At 41.0% G+C, this 21592-nt stretch overlaps 1 protein-coding gene across 1 annotated transcript; it reads right to left on the reverse strand.

Moving 5' to 3' along the window:
- Positions 1-668: 668 nt before the first annotated feature.
- Positions 669-20988, reverse strand: LOC113169189 (spectrin beta chain, non-erythrocytic 4-like). Its single transcript, XM_026370382.1, is given in 20 exon segments — positions 669-1456; positions 3103-3145; positions 3349-3519; positions 4168-4436; positions 4522-4582; positions 4760-6255; positions 6574-6785; positions 7082-7166; positions 7300-7438; positions 8813-9054; positions 9195-9329; positions 9469-9684; positions 9686-9715; positions 10753-10957; positions 11112-11242; positions 11328-11606; positions 11697-11786; positions 11991-12224; positions 13110-13373; positions 20866-20988. Coding segments are annotated over 20 exon segments (4716 nt in total). The 3' UTR covers positions 669-1165.
- Between the last annotated feature and the right edge of the window lie 604 nt (positions 20989-21592).

Below are 21592 nucleotides of genomic sequence, written 5' to 3' on the forward strand. Positions count from 1 at the left end.
CAAACAGCAGACGGGCCATTTGGCTTCTTAATTCATGTTACAGATCGAAGAGAACCCCCCCTCCCTCCCTCCTTGTCATGCTTACTGTGGTCAAACTTACCTCTGGGCTTTAGAAGTGGAACATGATAGCAAAATACATTTTCTCTACATTACCTCCACTCACGATAAATTATTGCAATTCCAATACTGCCCAACAACAGAAAAATAAAGGCAAGTTTAACAGGTGCACTAATAGACTATTTCATGCAATGTTCTGATTCTGGTCATGTATACAAAGGCATTGTGTCACATAGGCGTAGTGTTACTTTGAGCATTGCCATTTTGAACACACCTTGGATTCAGTGGATTAGAATTGGATGATGAGATCTTTTCCTCACATGGGTCACTGTGGATAAATAATGATATGACAACAGAACAGAAACTGTAGAAATGTGTATTCATTGGCACCAATGAAGTCAGGTGGGTTACACCAGCATTCCATTATACTATGATGATTGAAAGCTAGCCATGTGATGGGATTACATGTTGTTATGATTAGTATACAGATGTGTCAAGTGTCTAAGGTGCACAACTGCCTGGAGTAAGCGTATGTACTGTAGATGTGGCAAATCATAGAGTTCACATTTTGCAACTATTAATTGTTTCCGTTTCCCTTTTTCTCTTGAACAAAGACAAGAAATAAAAAAACCTATATTGCTTCAAAAAATTTTGTTCTATTTTTTTATACTGTGAAAGATTTCATTCACCACTTCTTGGGTTTGTCTAGATAGACAGAGCATTACGTTATCAGTCAGAGATACATACAGAAAGATGCTGTAAATCCAAGAGATTAAACGATCGACGATGGGACGTGACAGCGACTAATTCCTGGGACCACTTGTTGGAGTCAGTCTGTCTGTGGGTCTGCCTGTCTGTCTGTTTGGGTCAACCTCAATCTACCAGCAGGTGGCACAAAGTAAGCACTGATGTATTGCCTGGGTGAAGGGGAGGGGCTGAGAGATTAGTCTGTCACAGTTACAGTAGTCAGTCCAATGACCGTGGCCTCAGTGTGTTCCAGCTGTGACTGAGGATCAGCAAACCTAGTTGCACATGCTCTCCAGCCGTCCCTCCCATTGCCTCCTACACCTTTTGTCAGTGAGTAACATTAAATCACAAAGGGGGCTCCTCATTTGCTTTTCCCAGATGTGCTGGAGCCCCCTGCTCCACCTTCCAGCTTGTCTGCGATTTCTGACGTGTCTAACTTCTCAGAACCATCTCCTTTATCTGACCTTTCCCTTTCTTCTCCTTCAGCGGGCTCGGACCTCTCTGACCTGGCGTCTGCGTCCCCCTCTGACTTCTCCTTCCTCTCAGAGTGGTCGGGGTCCATGGACGAGGTGCCTGGCTTGTCCCACTTAACCATGGCCTCATGCTCAGATATACAGGTGGAGATATTTGAAGTCCAGGCCTTCAGGTCCTCCTGCAGAGACCAGCGCACACAGACAGCTTCTATATTGTGGTTTTTGATTTGAATAAAATGATTTTAGGTGTTGGCACAAAGTGGTGGGAAATACTTGAATCTGATGTCAACAGAGTGTTCACCTCTTGTGTGTGTGACATCTTCATTACATCACCCATTTCTATGTTTGAGTTGCACCTCCTTCAGTGTGCATATTTAAATTCTCTATACCTGGGTGGCTAACCCTGGTCCTCAAGAGCCAGAGCCCTGCTTGTGTTCCAGCCATCTCTGCACTTACAGCTTACGATTGGCTGATCTAGCTAATCAGCAGTGGGTAGGGCAGGGAGAGTTGGAAAAGGAGCACAACAGTCGCTCTCGAGGACCTCGAGGGTTGGTCAACCCGCTCTATACTGTAAAAAAGTACTGTAATATTGCTATATATTGTATGACTTTAGATGCGTAAGCAGCGTTTTACTACTGTAGCTGGTGGAGGTTCATCTAGTGTATCTACTTTAGATACCAGGAACAATACTTCTTATAAGGTCTGTTCAGATGCTGATTTTTCAGCCAAGGTTCAGTTTTTCATCAGTTTTTGATATGTTATATGTTTTTTTTTGGGGGGGAGGGGTTGAAACATGGATTACCTACACTAAGTTCTATGCCTCAGTGTATTACAACACAGATCACCTACACTCCCTGTATGTGACAGTGTTACTGCCTTATCATAAAGCCTGCATACAAAGTAATGGCCGAATTTCAAATCTAATTTGTGTGGTGGAGTATCCTGTTATTAATATGACACCACCACAAGAGATCAGTGATGTCTGTAACACGGTGGCAGTGGGGAGTTTCTCTGTCTCGGTTTCAGAACTTCTGCATCCCTATTAGAAACAGTTAGCTAGTTTGGTCCAGTTCTTCCCAACCTCTGACTATTATAGTAGTACCTACTTCCATTACCTTGGCTTCTTTGCACCACCCAACATCACTTGGCTTTTTTTCAAGTAAATTAAATGTTTCTCTGACATGCTATACAGGCATGGATGTGGCAATATGATATGAATCACAATAACCATGCTACTATTCAATATAGTACAATGTATTGCAACACTTCAAGTAAGACGATATATTGTGATATTTTTTTAAATCAAATTTTAGGAAATTTGTCTTAGTTTACATAATACACTACCATGTATCAAAAACCAACAGTGTTTTTGAGAATCATTACAAAAACACAAACATACTGCAATACTCAATATTTTCTTAGTTAAGATGTTTTTTTATATATAAGTATGGTATAATCTGTTTATAGGTTTGTATGCTGGTTTGTTTGGTTATTATTCATCAACAACTTTAGAATCCATCCATCATCTTTAATCATAATTTCTGTCAAGGACCACAGGGGTGCTGCAGCCAATCCCAGCTCTCTGGGTGAGGGGCTGAGTACAGGTTGCTAGTCTATCAACAACATCCATCCCTCAGCATTGCCTCCCCTCCCTGCCTGACGTGAAGCTTCAACTCCACATTCAGCTGGTCAGATATTTTTAGCAACAAAAAGCAACAATTTTTAGCTGTGGACTATACACATTTAGTGTGTTAGTAAAACTTTGGACTGAGTTAAAATAAATCACAGAGCTTATTAAATATATCTTAAACATTGTTGCTCTTACCTCATCTTTTGCATGGAAAACAAAGTTGTTTCCGTCATTTACTCTGTGAAAGAAACATTACCAGGGAGTGTCAGTACTCATGCAGAGTCTTTTATAGTCATGTGTAATGAAGAATCTAACTATACTTGTTCAGTTTCCTCCTCCATCAACATTTCTCTCTTAAATCTTAAAAACACAGAAATTCCTACAACCAAATAACTATTGAATTAAAATTCATATCATTTACAACAATTAAATGGTTCTTACTGAAGAATGAAAACATTTTTCTTCTTCTTGTATCCCAAAGAAGGATCAAATGAGCAGTTACTAAGGTCCACCGGAGGTTCTCCATTGTATGTTGTATTGTGGTTCCTAGCATCCTTGTAGAAGGTTATTTTTCCCTCTTTCAGCACACAGTATACATTCACCCAGGATTTGCTGTAAAATGAAAATGTCACATTTAGTAGAACTTAAAAGATTCTGTACATTTGATTTAACTCAACAATGGGAATTCTCATCTCTGCTGTCACTGCATTACAAAGGTACAACAACAAATCATTCACTTATAACTTAAAAACATATTTTACTTGATTAAAAAGATTGGTTATTATATCCCTACCCATTTGTTAGTGCCCATCAAGTAGCCTGACACATGTGCAGTTTATAGTAAAAACCATGTCAGGATTACCACCTGAAACTAATTTAACTAAAGCTAAAGCAAAAGCAAAAGCGTCTTTTTATGAACCAAATATTTCACAGCTATATAAGTTTATTCTCAACATCTATACTTAAATTAAAAAAATGTGGCCCTGATATTCATAGGACTGTCCACAACCCCAAGATCCTTATGGCATGCAAATTCTATATAGATATTTGGATAAACATGAAGAAATCTTTAATGAATATGGCAAAATATGTATTGAAATAGAATAATAACTAAAAGTCTTATATACTGTATTGTTCTTGTTAAAACCCTGTGCATATGGCAACATGTGGGAAAATCACAAATCACATACTTCCTCTTGCCTTAAAGTTGTTAAGCTGCCACTGAAAATCTGTTGTACAAATTGTTGAAGATGGCTTTACCTGTTGGGGCTCCTCTGCTGAGCTTCCAGGTCAGAGCTGGTGGCCTTTTTGCGGTAGAGGAAGCCTTCATTATGGGCAGTGTGTGAAGGTGGCTGGGGTGTTGTTGGGGCACCAGTTGCTGGAGCTGAACGTGAACGTCGTGTCTCCTCAGGTTCCTTTGGACGGGGCCTCCTCCTTGGTTTAGGGCGGTCTCGGGCACGTGGACGTCCGTCAAAGCGCGTCACTGGTGCTGACAGACTGCTAGGAGGCCGATAAGGCTCTCCTCTTGCCTGACAAAACAGAAAAAAACAGAATGTCACAAAAATAAAAAAGATGAATTTACAAAACATTGTAGTGATATTTCACATAACTTACATGTGCTGCCTCTCTTTCCTGGGCCTGTTCTACAATCTCTGCCATGGTAGATCTCTTCTCTCTGCAATGACAACAGATGTGTCACCAAACAGCTTAGACTGTATAACCTAAAAAACCATTAGGATCACACTACATTCAGTAGTACACAGCAGTGGTGAGTGATGAGTAGGCACCAACTTTGAAGCCAAATGTTTTAAAGATCATTGGGATTTCACTGCAGTTCACTGATGATACATACCCTGAGCGTTTGTCAGAGCCCTCTTTAGCAGAGCCCTCCAGGTCACTCGAGTCCTGCCTCTGCAGCCTCTGCTTGCCACTCCCCTCCTGTTCACTAGATGACTGCCTCTCTAGGCGCCTCCGGTAGCGCTCCTGACGCACTATCATTGGCAACTCGTTCAGTCTGGCCTGGATCTCCTGTTCACTGGAGGTCTGTCTACCCAGCTTGTACTCCCTCTCTCGCCTCAGGTGGTCCATCTGAGGGTCAGAGCGGCTGCCACGGGGATCTCTCTGGAGACGGCCGTGGAGCAGCTCCAGCCCGGACTCTGGCCCCATCATGTCTGCCATTGGGATGTCGCCATACTGTTCCCGTTGCATTCTGCTGGCTTCTAGGAGCGGGTTTATAGCCTTGTGGATGTGGTTAATCCTAGGCTGCATGAAGTCAGCTTTTAGCTGCTGCCATGCGTATGCCATTTTAGGGTCCATGATGCCACCACTCTGCGCCAGGTAACCAGAACTTCCCAGACTTCCACTGCTGTAATTATTTTGTGCCAGAAAGCCTGAGCTTCCCAATCCCCCACTGCTTTGATAATTCTGTGCTAGGTATCCAGAACTGCCCATATTAGGCTGTTGTGCCAAATACCCAGTACTCCCCATATTAGGCTGTTGTGCCAAATACCCAGTACTCCCCATATTAGGCTGTTGTGCCAAATACCCAGTACTCCCCATATTAGGCTGTTGTGCCATATACCCAGTACTCCCCATAGTAGGCTGTTGTGCCAAATACCCAGTACTCCCCATAGTAGGCTGTTGTGCCAAGTACCCAGAACTCCCCATATTAGGCTGTTGTGCCAAATATCCTGAACTCCCTAAATTAGGTTGCTGTCCCAAGCATCCAGAACTTCCCATATGTTGTGTCTGGGTCAAATATCCAGAACTACCAGTATTCTGTTGTGGCAGAAAGCCAGGACTTCCCATACCTCCACCGCTTGGCTGCTGAGCTAGGTTACCCGAACTTCCTAATCGGCCACTGCTCAGATGGTTTTGAATGCCACCCACACACCCAGTAGTTAGTCCAAAATACCCAGAGCTTTCTCCACTGGCAGCACTTTGATGGTTTATCCCAAGATATGTAGAGGTGTCTGCTCCACCACTCTGGGAGGTCAGTGCTGAGAAACCAGAGTCACTTCCACCTCCAGCTACCTGGTTGTTCATCCCAAGGTAGGTGGAGCCCACCAACTTGCCACTGCATTGCTGTTCCAGTCCATGGTAGCCTGATCCATTTAGAACTGGATTGTAGCTGGCTAGAGTTGAGGACAATCTCTGGGCTGCAGGGGTGGCACCCAGACCTAGACTGGTCTGCAAGGGTTTAGTTTCAATGTGTGCTTGGACAGTCTGCCTCAAGAAACATGAGGTTGCACTAGTTGAGGGAACACTGGGAGTCAGACAAGATAACGGAAACATCCTTCGGCTGGAGAGCGGGGTTGTCTTTTTCTCCTCCTCTTTTTTCTTCTCAGCCTAAAAGAGGAGTTTAAATAAATTATAGCACTATATAGGAATTAAAAGGAGAAATCAAAGGCAGGATAGAGCCAGTAAAACATTAGGAATATTAGTTCCAAACCCTCTTTTTGACTTATTGACAATGTAACCTGAAAAGAAGATATAGTGCAGTAAATGAGTGCAGTACAAATAATGAGACAGATTGAAGTCCATAACATGCCAAGGCTCATGTCTGCGAAGCAAACACAATATTCCAAAGTCGCACTTTTTTCCTGTAGCAGCATTAAATTGGGACTCCACCGAACTGATTAAACATTTATCTACAGTCAAGCTTACTGCAGAAAGCTGGCGAAGGGAGCTGAAGCGTTCTTTCCAGGTTACAGCAGCCTTGCGGAAGGCCTCATGGCGAAGGATGAGCTGCTCTGCCTCGTCTGTTTGGGCCTGGGCCCCTCCTCCCTCTGGCTGCTTGGAGGTGATCAGTGGCTCCTTGGCCTTCAGCCAGGCTTCCGCCTTGACTGTCTCCTGGGCAAACTGGAAATGTTCCTGTTCTGGAGGTGACAGCAGACCAACATGGTATAGATGAGCGGAATTCAGTTGTGTACATCCTTGTTTGTACATTGCAGTGATGACATAGCTCATAGCTTATTTTATTTGAAGTAATGTTCTGAGTGAGTGTGTAATATTAACTGGAAAAGACAATAAAATTCATACATGATTCATGATATCTTAACTGCATATAATGGGATGATGTGGAAAAAGCCTTAATAGCTTGAATCCATTTGACATGTAGCACTGCGTTGTGTTAAGCACTGCTTCTGCTCTCTTTAGTGAGTGAGCTACTCACTGCGTTGTAACCTGTTCTGGTGTTTGTCCCATTTTTCAACAAGATCCTTCTGTTTAGACAGAAGGCTGTCCAACTTCTCCTTTATCTGTGATGACAGACAGATTGCAGTCATGATTACAAGAGCGTACCGCTACGTCTCAATATAGTTTAGCACGTTTTTTATTTTTTTTTATGGTTTTTTATTGGTATGTGTGATAATGATTTTATGTTATTCTGACCTCTTCGGATGCAGGGTTTCCTGCAGCTATCAGGATCTTGCCAAGATCTGCACACTGCTGTATGGTCTTGCTGCGGCCATCTATTTTGGCTTTTAGGTCCTGGTGTTGTTTCATCATCACGTCCAGAGCGATCAAATCCCTGAGAAAGGATAAATCACATTATTCAGATAAGATTAAGCAACAAATCCTTTAAGGGAGCTCTTACATCTGCTGACAAAGTATACCATGTTAGCTGTATGCTTTAAGTATACTACCCTACATACTGTATACAGTACAAGTGCAGGAATAATTACTTAATAAATCAATAGTTTATTACTATGTAAAATGACAGACCTTCCTATTTTGCAGAGAATGAATGCCATTACCATTTTTGAGTTCTAGTAAAATGTCTCAACAATTTTTCGGGGCATTGCTATAAAATTTGTTACCCACAGGATCAGTAATCAATGACTTTGCTTTCCTATTTACCTGCTGGAGATAGACAGGAAAGTGTGTGTTCAAACCTTCTGAAACATAAGCTATCATTGGACAGCAGGTAGGGTGTATCCTGATTAGGCCGACAGTTTATCACATCGAGAAACTATTTACACCTAGAGTTACTTTACAGTCATCTGTTAACCTAACATGCAAATCTTTGTATAGTGGTACCTGTAGAAAACCTACACAGACACAGAGAGGACATGCAAACTCCACATAGAAAGGCACCCCACTGATTCAAACCCAGGCCCTTCTTGCTGTGAGACAACAGTGCTATCCACTACACCACAGTGCCACCCAAGTTGACGCTTTTGTGTTTTTGAATAAACCATCTGGGATTTGAAAACATAATCTCAAACCTTTTCTGATATTTAATAAATAAAATAATTGACTGAATAAATAAAGTGACACTCACTTGTAATTGTATGACTGTAACTAACATTTATTAATCAATAACGATTAAGTTGTTAAAAAAATTTTATGTGTAACAAATTTTTGTTGCATATAAGACATTGTAACTACACAGTTTTTGCCACTATTTTTTAACTATTAGAAATATTTTTTCTGATCATCAACTGTTTTAAGAATTTGTTAGTTGCAGCTCTGACCAGCCCATGTACATACTGGATGTTTTGCCATCTGTACCAATCTCACAGTGCTGTATGTTTATACCTACTGTATCCTGATATATCGACATCTGCTGAAGGATTTCAAGGCAAGTTGCAAATGCTGTAGCTTATTGCACAGTGGAAGTGGTTGGGAAAAATAATAAATAATGGCAGTGATTACAGTGTAAAATTATAGCCTGCAGTTACATCATATGAGAAACTGAATATTAGGTCAAGGTGGCACAGCAGCCTATTTCACTGCACAGTAATGAAATTCTGTCTACAGGGACTATGAGACTCAGTTGAACTGATCACTAAAACACAAAGTCCAGCCACTAAAACTGGACCACATACTGTACACTGTTTTTTCTTTGAACACCTCAATACAGACAAATCAGAAGAGACAGCACTGTAGTTGATTATCCTACCTGGGCTCATCCCATCTTATCTGGCCCATGATGCCTTCCATCCACATCAGGTTTTCACGCACCACTGAGAAGAACTGCACCTTATCAGTTACTGAAGTGACCTGGACACGACTGGCCTCGCAAGAGGTCAGCAGATCCTTCCACGCCTCCATCACTTCCTGCTCTTTGACCATAATGGCTTCAGCCTTCTCACCAGCGTAGATGGTCCTCAGCTGAGCAGCGTTCTCCTGCAGCTGCCTCACCTGCTCCAGGACAGGATTAAGAGAGCTAATGATTTCATCACACTAACATCTGTATAAGTATAGGGAATAAAAACATAATTTCATGCAGTTCATATCCAAGTATGTTGTGTGACTGGGTTCAGAGAGGAGTCATTACTTGCCTGCGCGACTAGCAGTTGAAGGGCATGCTCAAAGGAGTGCATGAGTCTCTGCAGGGTGGCTGGATTGGTAATGTTGGCTTGGCACTCCCTCACCTCTGGCAGCTGCTTCATTTTCCCTGCAATCTGAGCCAAGACCTACAAAACAGGACAGCGTTGTCATCATTAGTGCTTTAAAAATAGAGAGCAGATGCCACAACCAGACTGTCTATCTTTTAAATGGCAGTGAAGATTGTGATATGCTCAAGTCAGAGCTTGAAATTTGTTTTGGTTGTACCTCTTTGCAGTCAGTGAAGAACTTGTGCAGCTGGTGTGATGCAGCCAGCATCTGCCTGCGAGTCTCCATCAGCTCCAGGAGGTCAGCCCATGACTCATTCAGGCCGTCCTTCCACTCAGCAATGGTGGCCGCATCTGAGTGGCCACAGTCGATCATCTCGTTCACCATTTTGTTGACCTGCTCCATGCGCTGCTGGCCAATGCTGTTGGTTTCTGTAGGCAAACTTGGTGAACTTCTCCTGAAGCACCTGAAACACAGAAACTACACAACACTACAGGGACTGGACCGAAGGAACCACATGTTTTTCACTGGACAGTATTACCCCTTTTATCTGATCTGACAGGACAGTGCAGTGAATGACTGGGTTGCTTTAACAATTTTAAAATAACAGTATAGCTCTAATGCTTATTTATGACATGAAAAATTATATGGAGGATATGTGTGCAATGAAGACACTGTTTGCTGCTTTTTTGTTCCAGACAAACCACTTCTATTTTCTCATTTTCATTATGTGTTCATTCACCAAAAATACAGTATTTTACATGTGCCACAGTCACAGTTATGATTTAATTCTCTACCCTCAGCCTTTAACATCTCACAAAAAAATAAAAATTTTATTTTAAATATTCATAGCTGTTTTTGCTTTCTTACAGTTGTGTTTCTTCTGTTCTTTCAGGAAAAAAAATAATTAAATTATAATTATGTGTGTTGGTGTTATTTATATAAGTCACATTCTGACGCCCTGGTGCCACAGTGGATCTTGGATTAATTGGGGCAGCAGTCAGCAGAAAATCTTGTTTGGATTACAAAAATTCCTTCACCCTTGCATCTCGTTGTCACATCCCAGTAGGGAGGAGCTCAGAGTAGTGAGGGAAGTGAAGAGGCCCAGTTTATGTACAGAATATTAGCGTTGAAATGTGTCCACAGATTTTCTTGGATATCGACAGTACAGAACGGAATGATGACCGTAAAGCATAATTTTGTGTATCACAATAGCACTATAAATATATGAATAAATAAAATAAAATAAAATAAAATAAAATAAAATAAAATAAAATAAAATAAAATAAAAGATACTACATAATGGCCATACTGCCAATATTACTGTATGTGCTGTGGGTTCTGCTTCTGCACTACACATCTATTTAAATGATGTATAATTATTGTTGTCTCATGAGAAAAACTGTCATACTGTATGTGATCCCTTTTCCTTGTGTTAGCTCATAAATAACTAAAATCTTCTATGGTTTTAGTTAGGTAACTTCAACTGTGTGATGGACTAACCGTGACATCCTCAAGGTCTTGGCCCAGCTCAGTGGAACTGGCCACTGCCTCCCGCTCCGTGATCCACTTCTCTAACTCTTCCACCTCTTTGTTCAGCTGGTAGAGCCAGTACTGCTGCTCCAGCTTGGTCTTTCTGTGCTCTACCATGTCCTTCAGAGACACATACAGCCGGTCTATGTGGGACTGCTGCTTGGTGATCTGTTCACTGTTGGAAACGTTACAGCAACCAACAGGATTGTTAGTAACAGGCCTTACTGTATATCATCCTACACAGTAGATGGAACACATAGATATCTAACTTTCATACAGTATGTGTACTGCTTTTGTCAGTGCCTATGTGAACGTGATTTATGCCACACCTTTCTGGGTGTCCCAGTTCCAGTAGATGCTGGCATTGCTGGGATAACATGCCCACCGTCTCTGCATATGTTTCCACTGTTTGCTCCAGAGCTAGATGAGCCTTCAGCAGCTGCAGGGTGCTCGCCTCGTCCTGCAAAATATCACCATCATATGTCAGGATGTTGGTATCATATGTACACTCAAGATTTATGTTTCACTGTGAGGGCTGTCCTTACCATGCCCCTTTCTTCATTGGCCAGATTGAGCTTCTGACCTGACAGCCAGGACTCCACTTTAGCTGCTTCACCGTAGTACTGCTGAGCTTGCAGTGCAGCATCCAACATCACAGACCTCCTCTCTGTCTCTAGCTGAAAAACCTCCCACAGCTGCCGCACATGCCCTGCCCCTTCACGTATGAACTCCACCTCGGGAGTCCTCAGTGAAGCGATAATCCCTGCCCGGTCCAGAACCTCCTCAACACGAGCCCGTCGCCCTGTCAGCTCTCTCTGGAGAGTCTAAAGGACAAATCAGAGGTAAGTTCCCAGACTGAGTGGGGTTAGTCCCCGTTCAGCTGACCATGACCATACGTCATCTCCCGTACTTACCTGGTTCTTTTTAACATGCTGTTGCACACTCTGAAGGTTGTTCCCATAATCCTTACATGAGGCCAGAGGAAGCCTCTCCTGAATCCATAGCTATCAAGAAACCAAAGCGAGGTTACTACTTATGGAAGTCACAGGGAGACACATGATGAGTACATTTTTCTTCATTCTAATTCCTGAAATTTTTGGACCATCACGTATTAACTCTAGCTAATGGGGAAATATAGAATTTAAAAAGCGGTATACAGTAAGAAAAGATAGCATCGAGAGCTTAATGAAAAGAAGCTTGCTACTCACTATCTCATCCTCCAGGTCCTGGGCGACTTGGTGCATCTCTTTGGAAGCCAGTAGGATACGACGTCTTTCCTTCAGGGGCTCAATGAGGCGGACGATGCGGGTCTCTACCATGCCTGACTGCTCGCCCCCTTCCCTGTCCCCTGCCATTAGCCCTCGCTGGGGTAGGCATACCCCCTGCAAGCTTCCCAGCTCTCCCACATCTTTGTAAAAGTCACCTATTTGAGACTCCATAGCCTGCAGTGGAAGGTCATGTTACAGTCATGGATGAACACAACACATCAGCTGTTTTCCTATTAGAACATTTTCCTGTTATGTAATTGGTTGCATCACTTTAACAACAAAAAGAAAGAATGAAAAAAAAAAGCGTATGATGCCTTTTTTTAATGCAGCTGAATCTCATGTTTGCTGAATCTCAGTGGCATCTCTGGACTCATGTCAGTGGAACAGAAAATTATATAAACTACAACATGCTGAACTATACAGTTTTTCAAAAACATAAATTTATAATAAAACACAAAGGTTCTGTGAAAGGAGAAATAATCCTGTTAGTTTATAAAAATGACAAAGAGTGGAACTGAGGAACTGGAAGCTGTGCTACATTAAATACCTAAAGTTAATATATGGTAGTCATACTGCCAATATTATCTACTTGTTATGTTTAAATAACACTAAAATCAAACTATAATCTCAGCAGGCATTGAAAATTGGGTGCTGGTTTATTAGACAGGCCACACATTATTATATTGTATGTTTTCAAATAAAGACATATAGCTATAACAGCTTATAACATTAGCATTTACAACATAATGAAAAAAGTAAATTCTACATATGCTGTTATGCCGCATTTTTTGTGTTCTATACTTGGTATGCAGACAGTGCAATATTTACTGTGTGCAAGCTTCATATGGACATATAATTAAAGGTTTGTAGTACAAATATGCATTTATGCAGGAGAGTGCAAAATATGACAATTGAGAATACACAAAGGTCAGATGGACCAAACTGTGGTGGCAACTCAGTAAATGTAACTAGAGTAGCTGCATTCCACATGTTACACAAATGAAAGAATTATTTGGGTTTTTTGTTTTAAGAGTGACCCTGGAAACCTTGGAGACTTGCCTGGAATTTCTGGAGCTGCTCATTGAAGGTGGGAAGATGGTGTGCCTGCTCTAGCTGGGGGGGCTGCTGCTCCAGGTGCGAGAGCTGGTTGTCGAGGTCTGAGTAGCTCTTCATCGCCGGCTCAGGCTTGTTGTTTTCAAACAGCTGACGGGCCTTGGCCTTGGTTGTGCTCTCCAGGTCAGCCCAGCACTCTCTGATCTCCTCCAGCTTCTGCTGAACCACTGAACGCAGCTCTGGCTTCTCCTGGATCAGCTCCTGACCCTCCTGGAAATAGAAAATGGTAAGTGTTAAAGACTATTTGTTATTCTTGCCAACTTGCCAACCCTTGTAGTTTAGACTGATCTAAATAATCCTTTAATTTACTGTAAGTCATTATGGTTTGTTGCCATACAAACTACAATATGTAATGTCATTTCCTGGCCATGAGTGACTTTTTTGCTTCTCACGCATATACTACTTTAATGTCAGCTCTTGCTTGAAGGGATGGTTATGTGCTGAGCTGATTGTTGCCTCTCTTAGTACCAGAAATCTGTGAACTGTACAACTGCTGCACTGTCCACCATTTTACATTTAAAGCGCAATAAAAACATTTTCATCAATTTTCACATCCGTGACAATGATTTCGAGATATTTCCTTTTTTAGTGGAGTTGGTGTTCAAGCAATGAGCTGGACTGTATAGACTAAACAGTTCTATAACAAATCACCATACAGATACCTAAATACATTGTGCTTACAATTGCACTACATACTACATACTGTGGTGCAAGGAAGTGAGCAGCTAAATTCAGTTTCATCCCCAAAATATCTTGGGACAACACAGCTCCACGCCAAGACTGGAGCCCTCTGCCTGCAGAGAGGCAGGTGTGTGGGGCAAAGTTTGGCCTCAGGCTGACCTAAAAACTTTGCACAGTAAATCTAACAAAGTCCTGTTCTGTCCTTCGTCTGTGCTCTTCTGCTCCTGTTCCCTCACCTCGTGTGTGTTGCTCGTGATGTGATTATCATCAAAGTTTGGGTTATTTTTCTGTGTGTCACCATTACCAGTGTTCTCCTGTAGGAGGAATTTTCCTTTTATGATGAGAATTAGATATTTTTGTATATGACTCATAAAGCTCATTCATAGCATAGAGCTTCAAGACTTAAAAAGCCCTGATAATGACATATTTTTATCCCATATTTTTAAAAATAAGCATGTGATAGTGGATGATATATTTACTTAGCTACTATTGTAATGACAACTGTGTTATGATGGATTTTATCTTTTAATTTCTGCTTCTCTCCTGTATTCTTCACAGAGAGATGGACCCATATCCTATAGCTTTCATAATGCAGTGCTGCATTCCTCCTGCTGGCACAGGCTCACTGCTTAACTGCTGCTAGCGTTCACTCTCTCACATCCCTCTCGCTCTTTCTCATTCCTATCTTTCCTTAGCCATGCTCTCACTCTCATAATGCAGAGCCAGCAGAAAGCAGGTCTCTCTCTCTTCCTCCCTCCCTCCCTCCTCTCTCTTGCCTTTACTGACACAGAAAGTGAAGCAGAGGAAGAAGAAATCAGAGAGGGGGTGGAGAGAGGAGAGGACAAAGGCAGAGTAAAGGAAAAAAGGAAGCAAAAGGAGAGAGAATCAAAGGTTTACAGAAGAGCGAAGAGGCTGCGGTTGTGCTAGGCTGTGCTACAGTCTGGGCCACAGTCTGATCCATAGGGCATCTGCAAAGGGATTTTTCGCCATGCCTGATGAAGTGCAATATTTTAATGGCTACCACATAAGAATTGTGCTATTATGGCAGCACTGTGTTGCCAAATTCAGCAGGCTTTCTTGTAATGCTGATGCAGCATAGTGAAACAGAGGGTGGTATTCAAGGGCTTGTATTATACTACTGGCACAAACAATGTATTCACACCTACTCTATGTAAAAGTAACAGTGTGCAAATCAAACTGGTATCTGCATAACAATTGTAATAGTGGTGAAGATAGAAAAACCAACACCTTAACCTAGAGCAGATATCCAAATACAGCTATGGCTTATTAAAGACTCACGATTATCACTAAATAGAGCTTTTTTTGGCATTTTGTCTTTATTAACATTATACTGTTGTTGTGGAGATGCAGGGAAGATAGACGCAGGTACACACAGAACAAAGGTCCCCAGTTGTCACCTCAGTCCAAACCACAATGCAAAACCATATTTTGCTACAAGTGGTTAGCAAGCTGTCAACCTTTGCTACAAGCTTCCTCTACTGTATTTGCAATTCTTTTTCCCATTTCTTTTTAAGTCTGGTCTCTCTTACAACAATAGTTTTAGGTGCCCAATATAAACATGGCAACATTTCTTATATGATGTTGTCATTCCTGTTGTTCATTCTGAACCAAGAAGTGGTAGCTTTCTAAAGTCCTTTCAGTTCATGTGATGGAGACCAAACTCCACAGTAAAAATAAAAATGCTTCTAAATGTGTTTCTAAAGCTAAAATGAGGCTTAAGCAGAGAGCCAAATGTTAGAATCTAGAGTGAAAGTCCCTCTTCTATTGTAAGGGAAATGACAAAAATAATTTTGTTCCTAAAAGCTGGGCTGAAAGATATCAATTTAACATGACTTGGAAGGTTGACACCTTATATTTTCTTCAGATTGACTTTCCTTAGATAATACGTTTGTACAGAGACAGAGTACTGTGCATAGCCTCCATCACTTACATAGGAAGTACAGTACTTTTCTCCCTAAGGCCTGCATTAACAGGATGACTGATTACAGCAAGTAAAGCTGCCTGTTATTTTAACACACAGTTAACAAAATGTGAAATTATCCTTTAACATTAACCACTTTCAGCTGTAATGTACACTAGAAGCATTCGTGAGTTTCAGTTATGTATTTTCATAAAGATGTTCTTTGTATCAGCATATTAATCAATAGATATAAAGAGTGGAAAAAGACGTGCAAAATAACTGTAAATACACAATTTCATGAAGCTCTCATCTCATATGTTGCTGGCACTGCTGTTAAGATGATCTTTCTGAAATTACATTTGGCATCAAGTTAAAAATTAATTATTGACTTAAGCAGCTGTTTTGATATTGTAAAATGCTGTCATATTGAGTTTTGAAAATTTCCACCAATGACAATCAAAACATACAACAACCAAATGGACAATAATTAGCTTGTAATACAGTATATTTGTTTTAGCAATCAACTAGCCCTGTATGTTTGTTTCTAGGTGATGCTAAAGGACTGGATCTTAATTGTGCATATGCAATGCTACAATATTAATATAGCATTAACTGTTCCACAAAACTCTGTTTTCCCATATGACTACAGTAAAGGGTCTTAAATTGTCACTGCTCTCTGTATTATACTGAAACAATATGACAACGTTAAACAATATTACTCCAATCCCAGAAAAGTTGTCAGGCTGTGTAACATGTACATGATAACAGAATGCAATAATTAGCAAATCTCCTAAACCCATATTGTACATTCACGAGACAACATAGAACATAGAACATATATCAAACATTTAAACTGAGACCATGTACCACTTTGAGAAGGACAGAAGGTAATTTTGAAACTGATGGCAGCAAAACAGCTCAAAAAAGTTGGTAGGACTAAGTCAACAAGTCTGAAATGTAAGTGATAGTACCAAGAAGGAGCTGGAGTCCATTTTGCAACTAATCTGGTTGATTGGCAAGAGGTCAGTAATGATTGGGCATTCTAGCGCATTTTAGAGAGTCAGAGTCTTTTAGTAAAGATGGGCAGAGGTTCACCAATCTGTGAAAAGCTGCTACAAACTGTCAAACAATTTCAGAATAATGTTATTTAATGTATCTGGAGAAATCTCTGAGCAAGGGATGAGGCCAAAACGCAAAACATTCACATTTATATGTAGTCATTTGACAGACACTTTTATCCAAAGCGACTTACAAATGAGATACACGGCAAGCTAAACATTTAAGTCGAGTATATATATATATATATATATATATATATATTTCTTTTTTTTAACATGATCCAGAAACACCACTGGGTTGTCTGGACCAAAGCTCATTTAAAATAATCTGTGGCAAAGTGGAAAACTGCACTCAATGACTCAAATAAGCAACATTTGGAAACCAACCACCACCTGGGTACCTTCTGGCTTAGTTCAAAAGAAACCTGCACCTCACATGGTATGGGGGAGAATTATTACCTATGGAAGGGGCAGCTTGCACAGCTGGAAAGGCACCATCAATGCTAAAAGATACATCCAGGTTTTACAGCAGCATGTGCTCCATCCAGACACCGTCTTTTCCAGAGAAGACCTTGCATATTTCAGCAGGACAATACTGCAACTATGACAACAGCATGGCTTTATAGCAGAAGAGTCTGGGTGCTGAAGTGGTCTACCTGCAGTCCAGACCTTTAACCAGTTGAAAACATTTGTTGTAGCTTGAAATGCATAACAAGACAAAGAAGACCCAGGACTGTTGAGCAGAATCCTATATCAGGCAGAAACAGGAAACACATTTGTCTCCGAGAACTCCAGCAACTGGTCTCCTCAGTTCCCAGTCATTTACAGCCTCTTGTTAACAGAGGGGATGCTACACTGTGGTAAACATGGCTCTGATCCAACTTTTTTGAGCTGTGTTGCTGCCATCCATTTCAAATGAATGAATTCTATCAATTTTCTTATTGCTCTCCCACATTTGATGTTTTCTATGTTGCATGTGAAACTAATATGGTTTTATAATATTTGCAAATGACTGCATTTAGTTTTTATGTAGATTTCATTAGTCAGAGAATGGATAGAAATCATTTAAGAAATTGTAAATTATGTGATGTCTGCTTAATGTGTGGAAAGACACCATAAATATACTGTATAAGCATAATGAAGATTATAAACCTACATGTCATTTGAGGTATTTTGTACAGCCTAAAATGTGATGGATTAGCTGTTATTTACTTTTCATTGTTGTTTTTTAATTTTGTTGGATTTTTTGTTTATACCAGTAAAAACCTACATTTTATTTAGGTATAAGAGAGGAGACCTTGGGGGGTGATTTCTGTGATCTCTTCATATCCTTCATATTCTCATCAAAATATCAGTATTGCAAGTGGTGCTCTTGTAAAAACTCATAATAAAGACATTATTTAAAATGTGCTAACATATTTCTCCTTATTGATGTAATCACAGCACAGTTATGCTCCTAAACACTTACCAGAGCACCAATTAATCCTCTGCGGAACATAGTTTCCAACAAATGCACAGTATTAACATGGCTGTGGCCAGCTATTTTAGGAAATTGTTTAGCATATGAACCTGCTGTATATTATAGTGTCAGTATACTGACACTATAGTGCACTTCAGTATACTATAGATTCATACTGTATCCCCTTCCTCATGACAGACACAGCACTGACAAATACACTGAATGTCTGAACTGAAACAAAGCCATCATCCTATGTTATTGTCCTTTACTGAAGTTCTGCTAAAGAGCAGATAGAGTAACAGTATATTTAATTTGGACAAAGGGGGGCAGCAAACACAAATAAGAAAATAGACACAAAGTGCTGTCTACACTGCGTACAGCGGGTCCACTAATCGCTGTGAGTCAGTCAAGAAAGGGCCTTGGCTTGTCTCTGCATTTGCAAAGCACCGACTCCAGAGCACATGGTGAGCCCCAGCACAAGGTCAGGTGTGGGTCCTCTCACTGTAACAGAGAAGCACCCACTGTTTCTGCACAGACACAAGTTGGCCCTGAACTAGACGCCTGGCTTCATGTGCTTAGTAAATACTGAGACAGAGTATAGGTAAGAAGCAGAGATGGGAACCTTCCAAAAGGACGAAGAGTTCTCTGATCACAGCAGGACACAGCGTCATCTTTTCTCTCAATGTACTCATAATAGATTCAAAACTTGTTTCTGTTTGACATAATTACATTTTTCAGTTTCACTGGCTACTGTATGTCGCTAGATTTAATTATACATTTTCCGCTATATTAGTCGCTGAACTTAATTTGTGCAAACATAGTATCTTGCTCTACCAAGTCACAGGATGCAACACTGATGAGAACACAAATAATTATGGCTGCACAGATTCAGTGACTAAAGCTGAGAATTTACACAAACTGTCTATAGCTAAGAAAAAATAAATAAAACGTCATCTACTAAAAGCACAAGCCTATCTGCACACAGTGAGTCGTGGCAATGCAGTTGTATCAGAAGTCATCTTTTAGCTCTTTTGCATCGTGACTGAACTGAATCGAGGTGACTGCTGGATCAGTCTGAAATATAATATGATAAACCCTTAAATCCTAACAAGACTGCTCATGTGTTTTTTTTTTTTTTTTGCATCGGATAATATATGGCTATATGACCATGGCAATAATTAGTTACACTGCTGTCTTATGAATATTTCATAATACTATATATACTACAAGATCTGATGTGTTAAAATCTATACAGTTTAATGAATTTCTAACTGTGCTCAATATACATTAATTATTAAAAACATCAACAATATCAACAGTTCCTCTCAAGATATTATTAGAGATGTAAATACATTTTAGCAAGGTCAAGGATAAATGTCACCAACAATGAAATTAAACTATTTCTATAGACAACTATGACTAACACTGATCATCTGAAATGTGTCTAGAACGCCCTTACCATATGTTTTAGACACAACTTTGCCATTCTGATGCATATACAAGACTAACACACCTTACAAAATAAATCAATATGCACTGGTTTATTTTGCATGTACAACAATTTAGTTGGAAAAATGCATGAAAGAAAAGCTGCAAACATGTTTTTTTTTTTGCTTGATATTGTGCTAACACTCATATGATGTTGTACTTCCTGGTTTAGCCACATCAGTTGTTTTAAAAATATCTTCAATCTGAATCAATTGTTATACAACATTATACATAGATATAGATCAATCGAAAAATCTGCAAGACTGCTGAAATAGCTTAAAGCTTTATTGTCAAGGTGTCTAAAGATGTTGCACTATGCTCACAAAGGGCTTAAGTACAATCTTCACTTGACTAGTGCTATATAACATTATTTTTTACATGTCCTCTCCTGCAGCAGCTTTACATGTGACTCAGCTGATCATCACATTTCAGTTCTACACCTAAAACCAAAATGTCCAATTTCCCAATAGCAGAAATGAGACAGGAGTATCACTGGGTAATTTACATCTCAAGAGCCCACCTGAGCTTCAGTGAAGAAGAGGGCATGGAGAACATTCTGTGTGGATGGGATGTTGCTTTCAGAATAGTAAAGCATGATGGGAATGAAAAAAAGTGAACCTGAAAAATGTTCTCATGATGTGACCTCACATTAGCTGTGTGTTCCTAACAGATATCATTTGTAACTAAATACAAATGAAGAAAAGTGTATTCTCTGTATGCTAGGCGCTAACTGCTGCAAAGGATTACATGTCCTCTACATCAGTTGTAACCTCTGTAACTATGCAAAGAAATTTAGGTGGTTTAGACTAAAAAGGCCAAAGAACCACAGGGATCACAGCACCTGTGATCCTGAAAACAATACAGCCTCTACAGCAACATAACCTTGAGAATGTAATTCAGGATGTCCCCTTAGGGCCAAGTGATGAAATGAAAGCTGACTGATGACATCTCTCCCACGTTCACCTATTCCATTTTACTGGCACCACACCCACCATCAACACTGTTTCTTAGTCATGTGTTTGACTTAGGCATGGTATCATCCTTCCTAGCTGTCCCCATGCAACCCTCCCACATGCCCTGGTCACCTCCACTCACCTGTTCTATCTTGGCTAGCCATTCTTTATTGCGGGCCAGTTCTGCCATAAAGGCCTGGTGCTTCAGCCACTTCCTGTGTAGCTTTTGAGCCTCATCCCGCGCCGTGTCTCGGGCCATCAGCATCTTCTCTTCCACCCGCTGTCCCAATCACTCAGCTAGGGGAGACAAAAATAGCCACCATCAGGAGCCCAATGCTCGAGCCAGCCCTTCTTCCCCCCTTTCCCACAGGACGTCCTGCCTGCCTCCTCTACGCAAGAGCCACCCGCTCTGCTCTGCAGGGGCCTGGGTACCTGTGCTGTCACCACCCACCCCAACCCCCACCAGACACCCTTTTCTGGAGGAAAAAATCAAGATAAGCACCTCAGCAGCAGTGGTAGCAATGGAAGCACTCAAGCCCTTCCTTTGGGTCGACCCTGGGTCCTCATGCCCTACCACTTCATGGGTCTTGCGGTGCTGATGCTGCAGTGCCTGCTAGCCAGTCTCAGAGAAGGCAAAAACAACCAGCGAAAGAGAGGAAATGCGCCAATGACAGCACTAGTAAAGAATGACACACACACATCCAAGATTCCTTGCAGGTTGTGGGTTATCTTCTACCTCTGAATGTCGATTACAATCCAGCCATCAGTGGAGGTATGGATGTAGCATAGCCACAGAAGAACCTTTCGGCCGGGTAAAACCTGACAATCTGCCACACGCCAGTCCCAGTCAATCTGTAGTCCTGTCTAAT

The sequence above is a fragment of the Anabas testudineus genome, chromosome 14 (assembly GCF_900324465.2).
Source record: "Anabas testudineus chromosome 14, fAnaTes1.2, whole genome shotgun sequence".
Classification (NCBI taxonomy): Eukaryota; Metazoa; Chordata; class Actinopteri; order Anabantiformes; family Anabantidae; genus Anabas; species Anabas testudineus.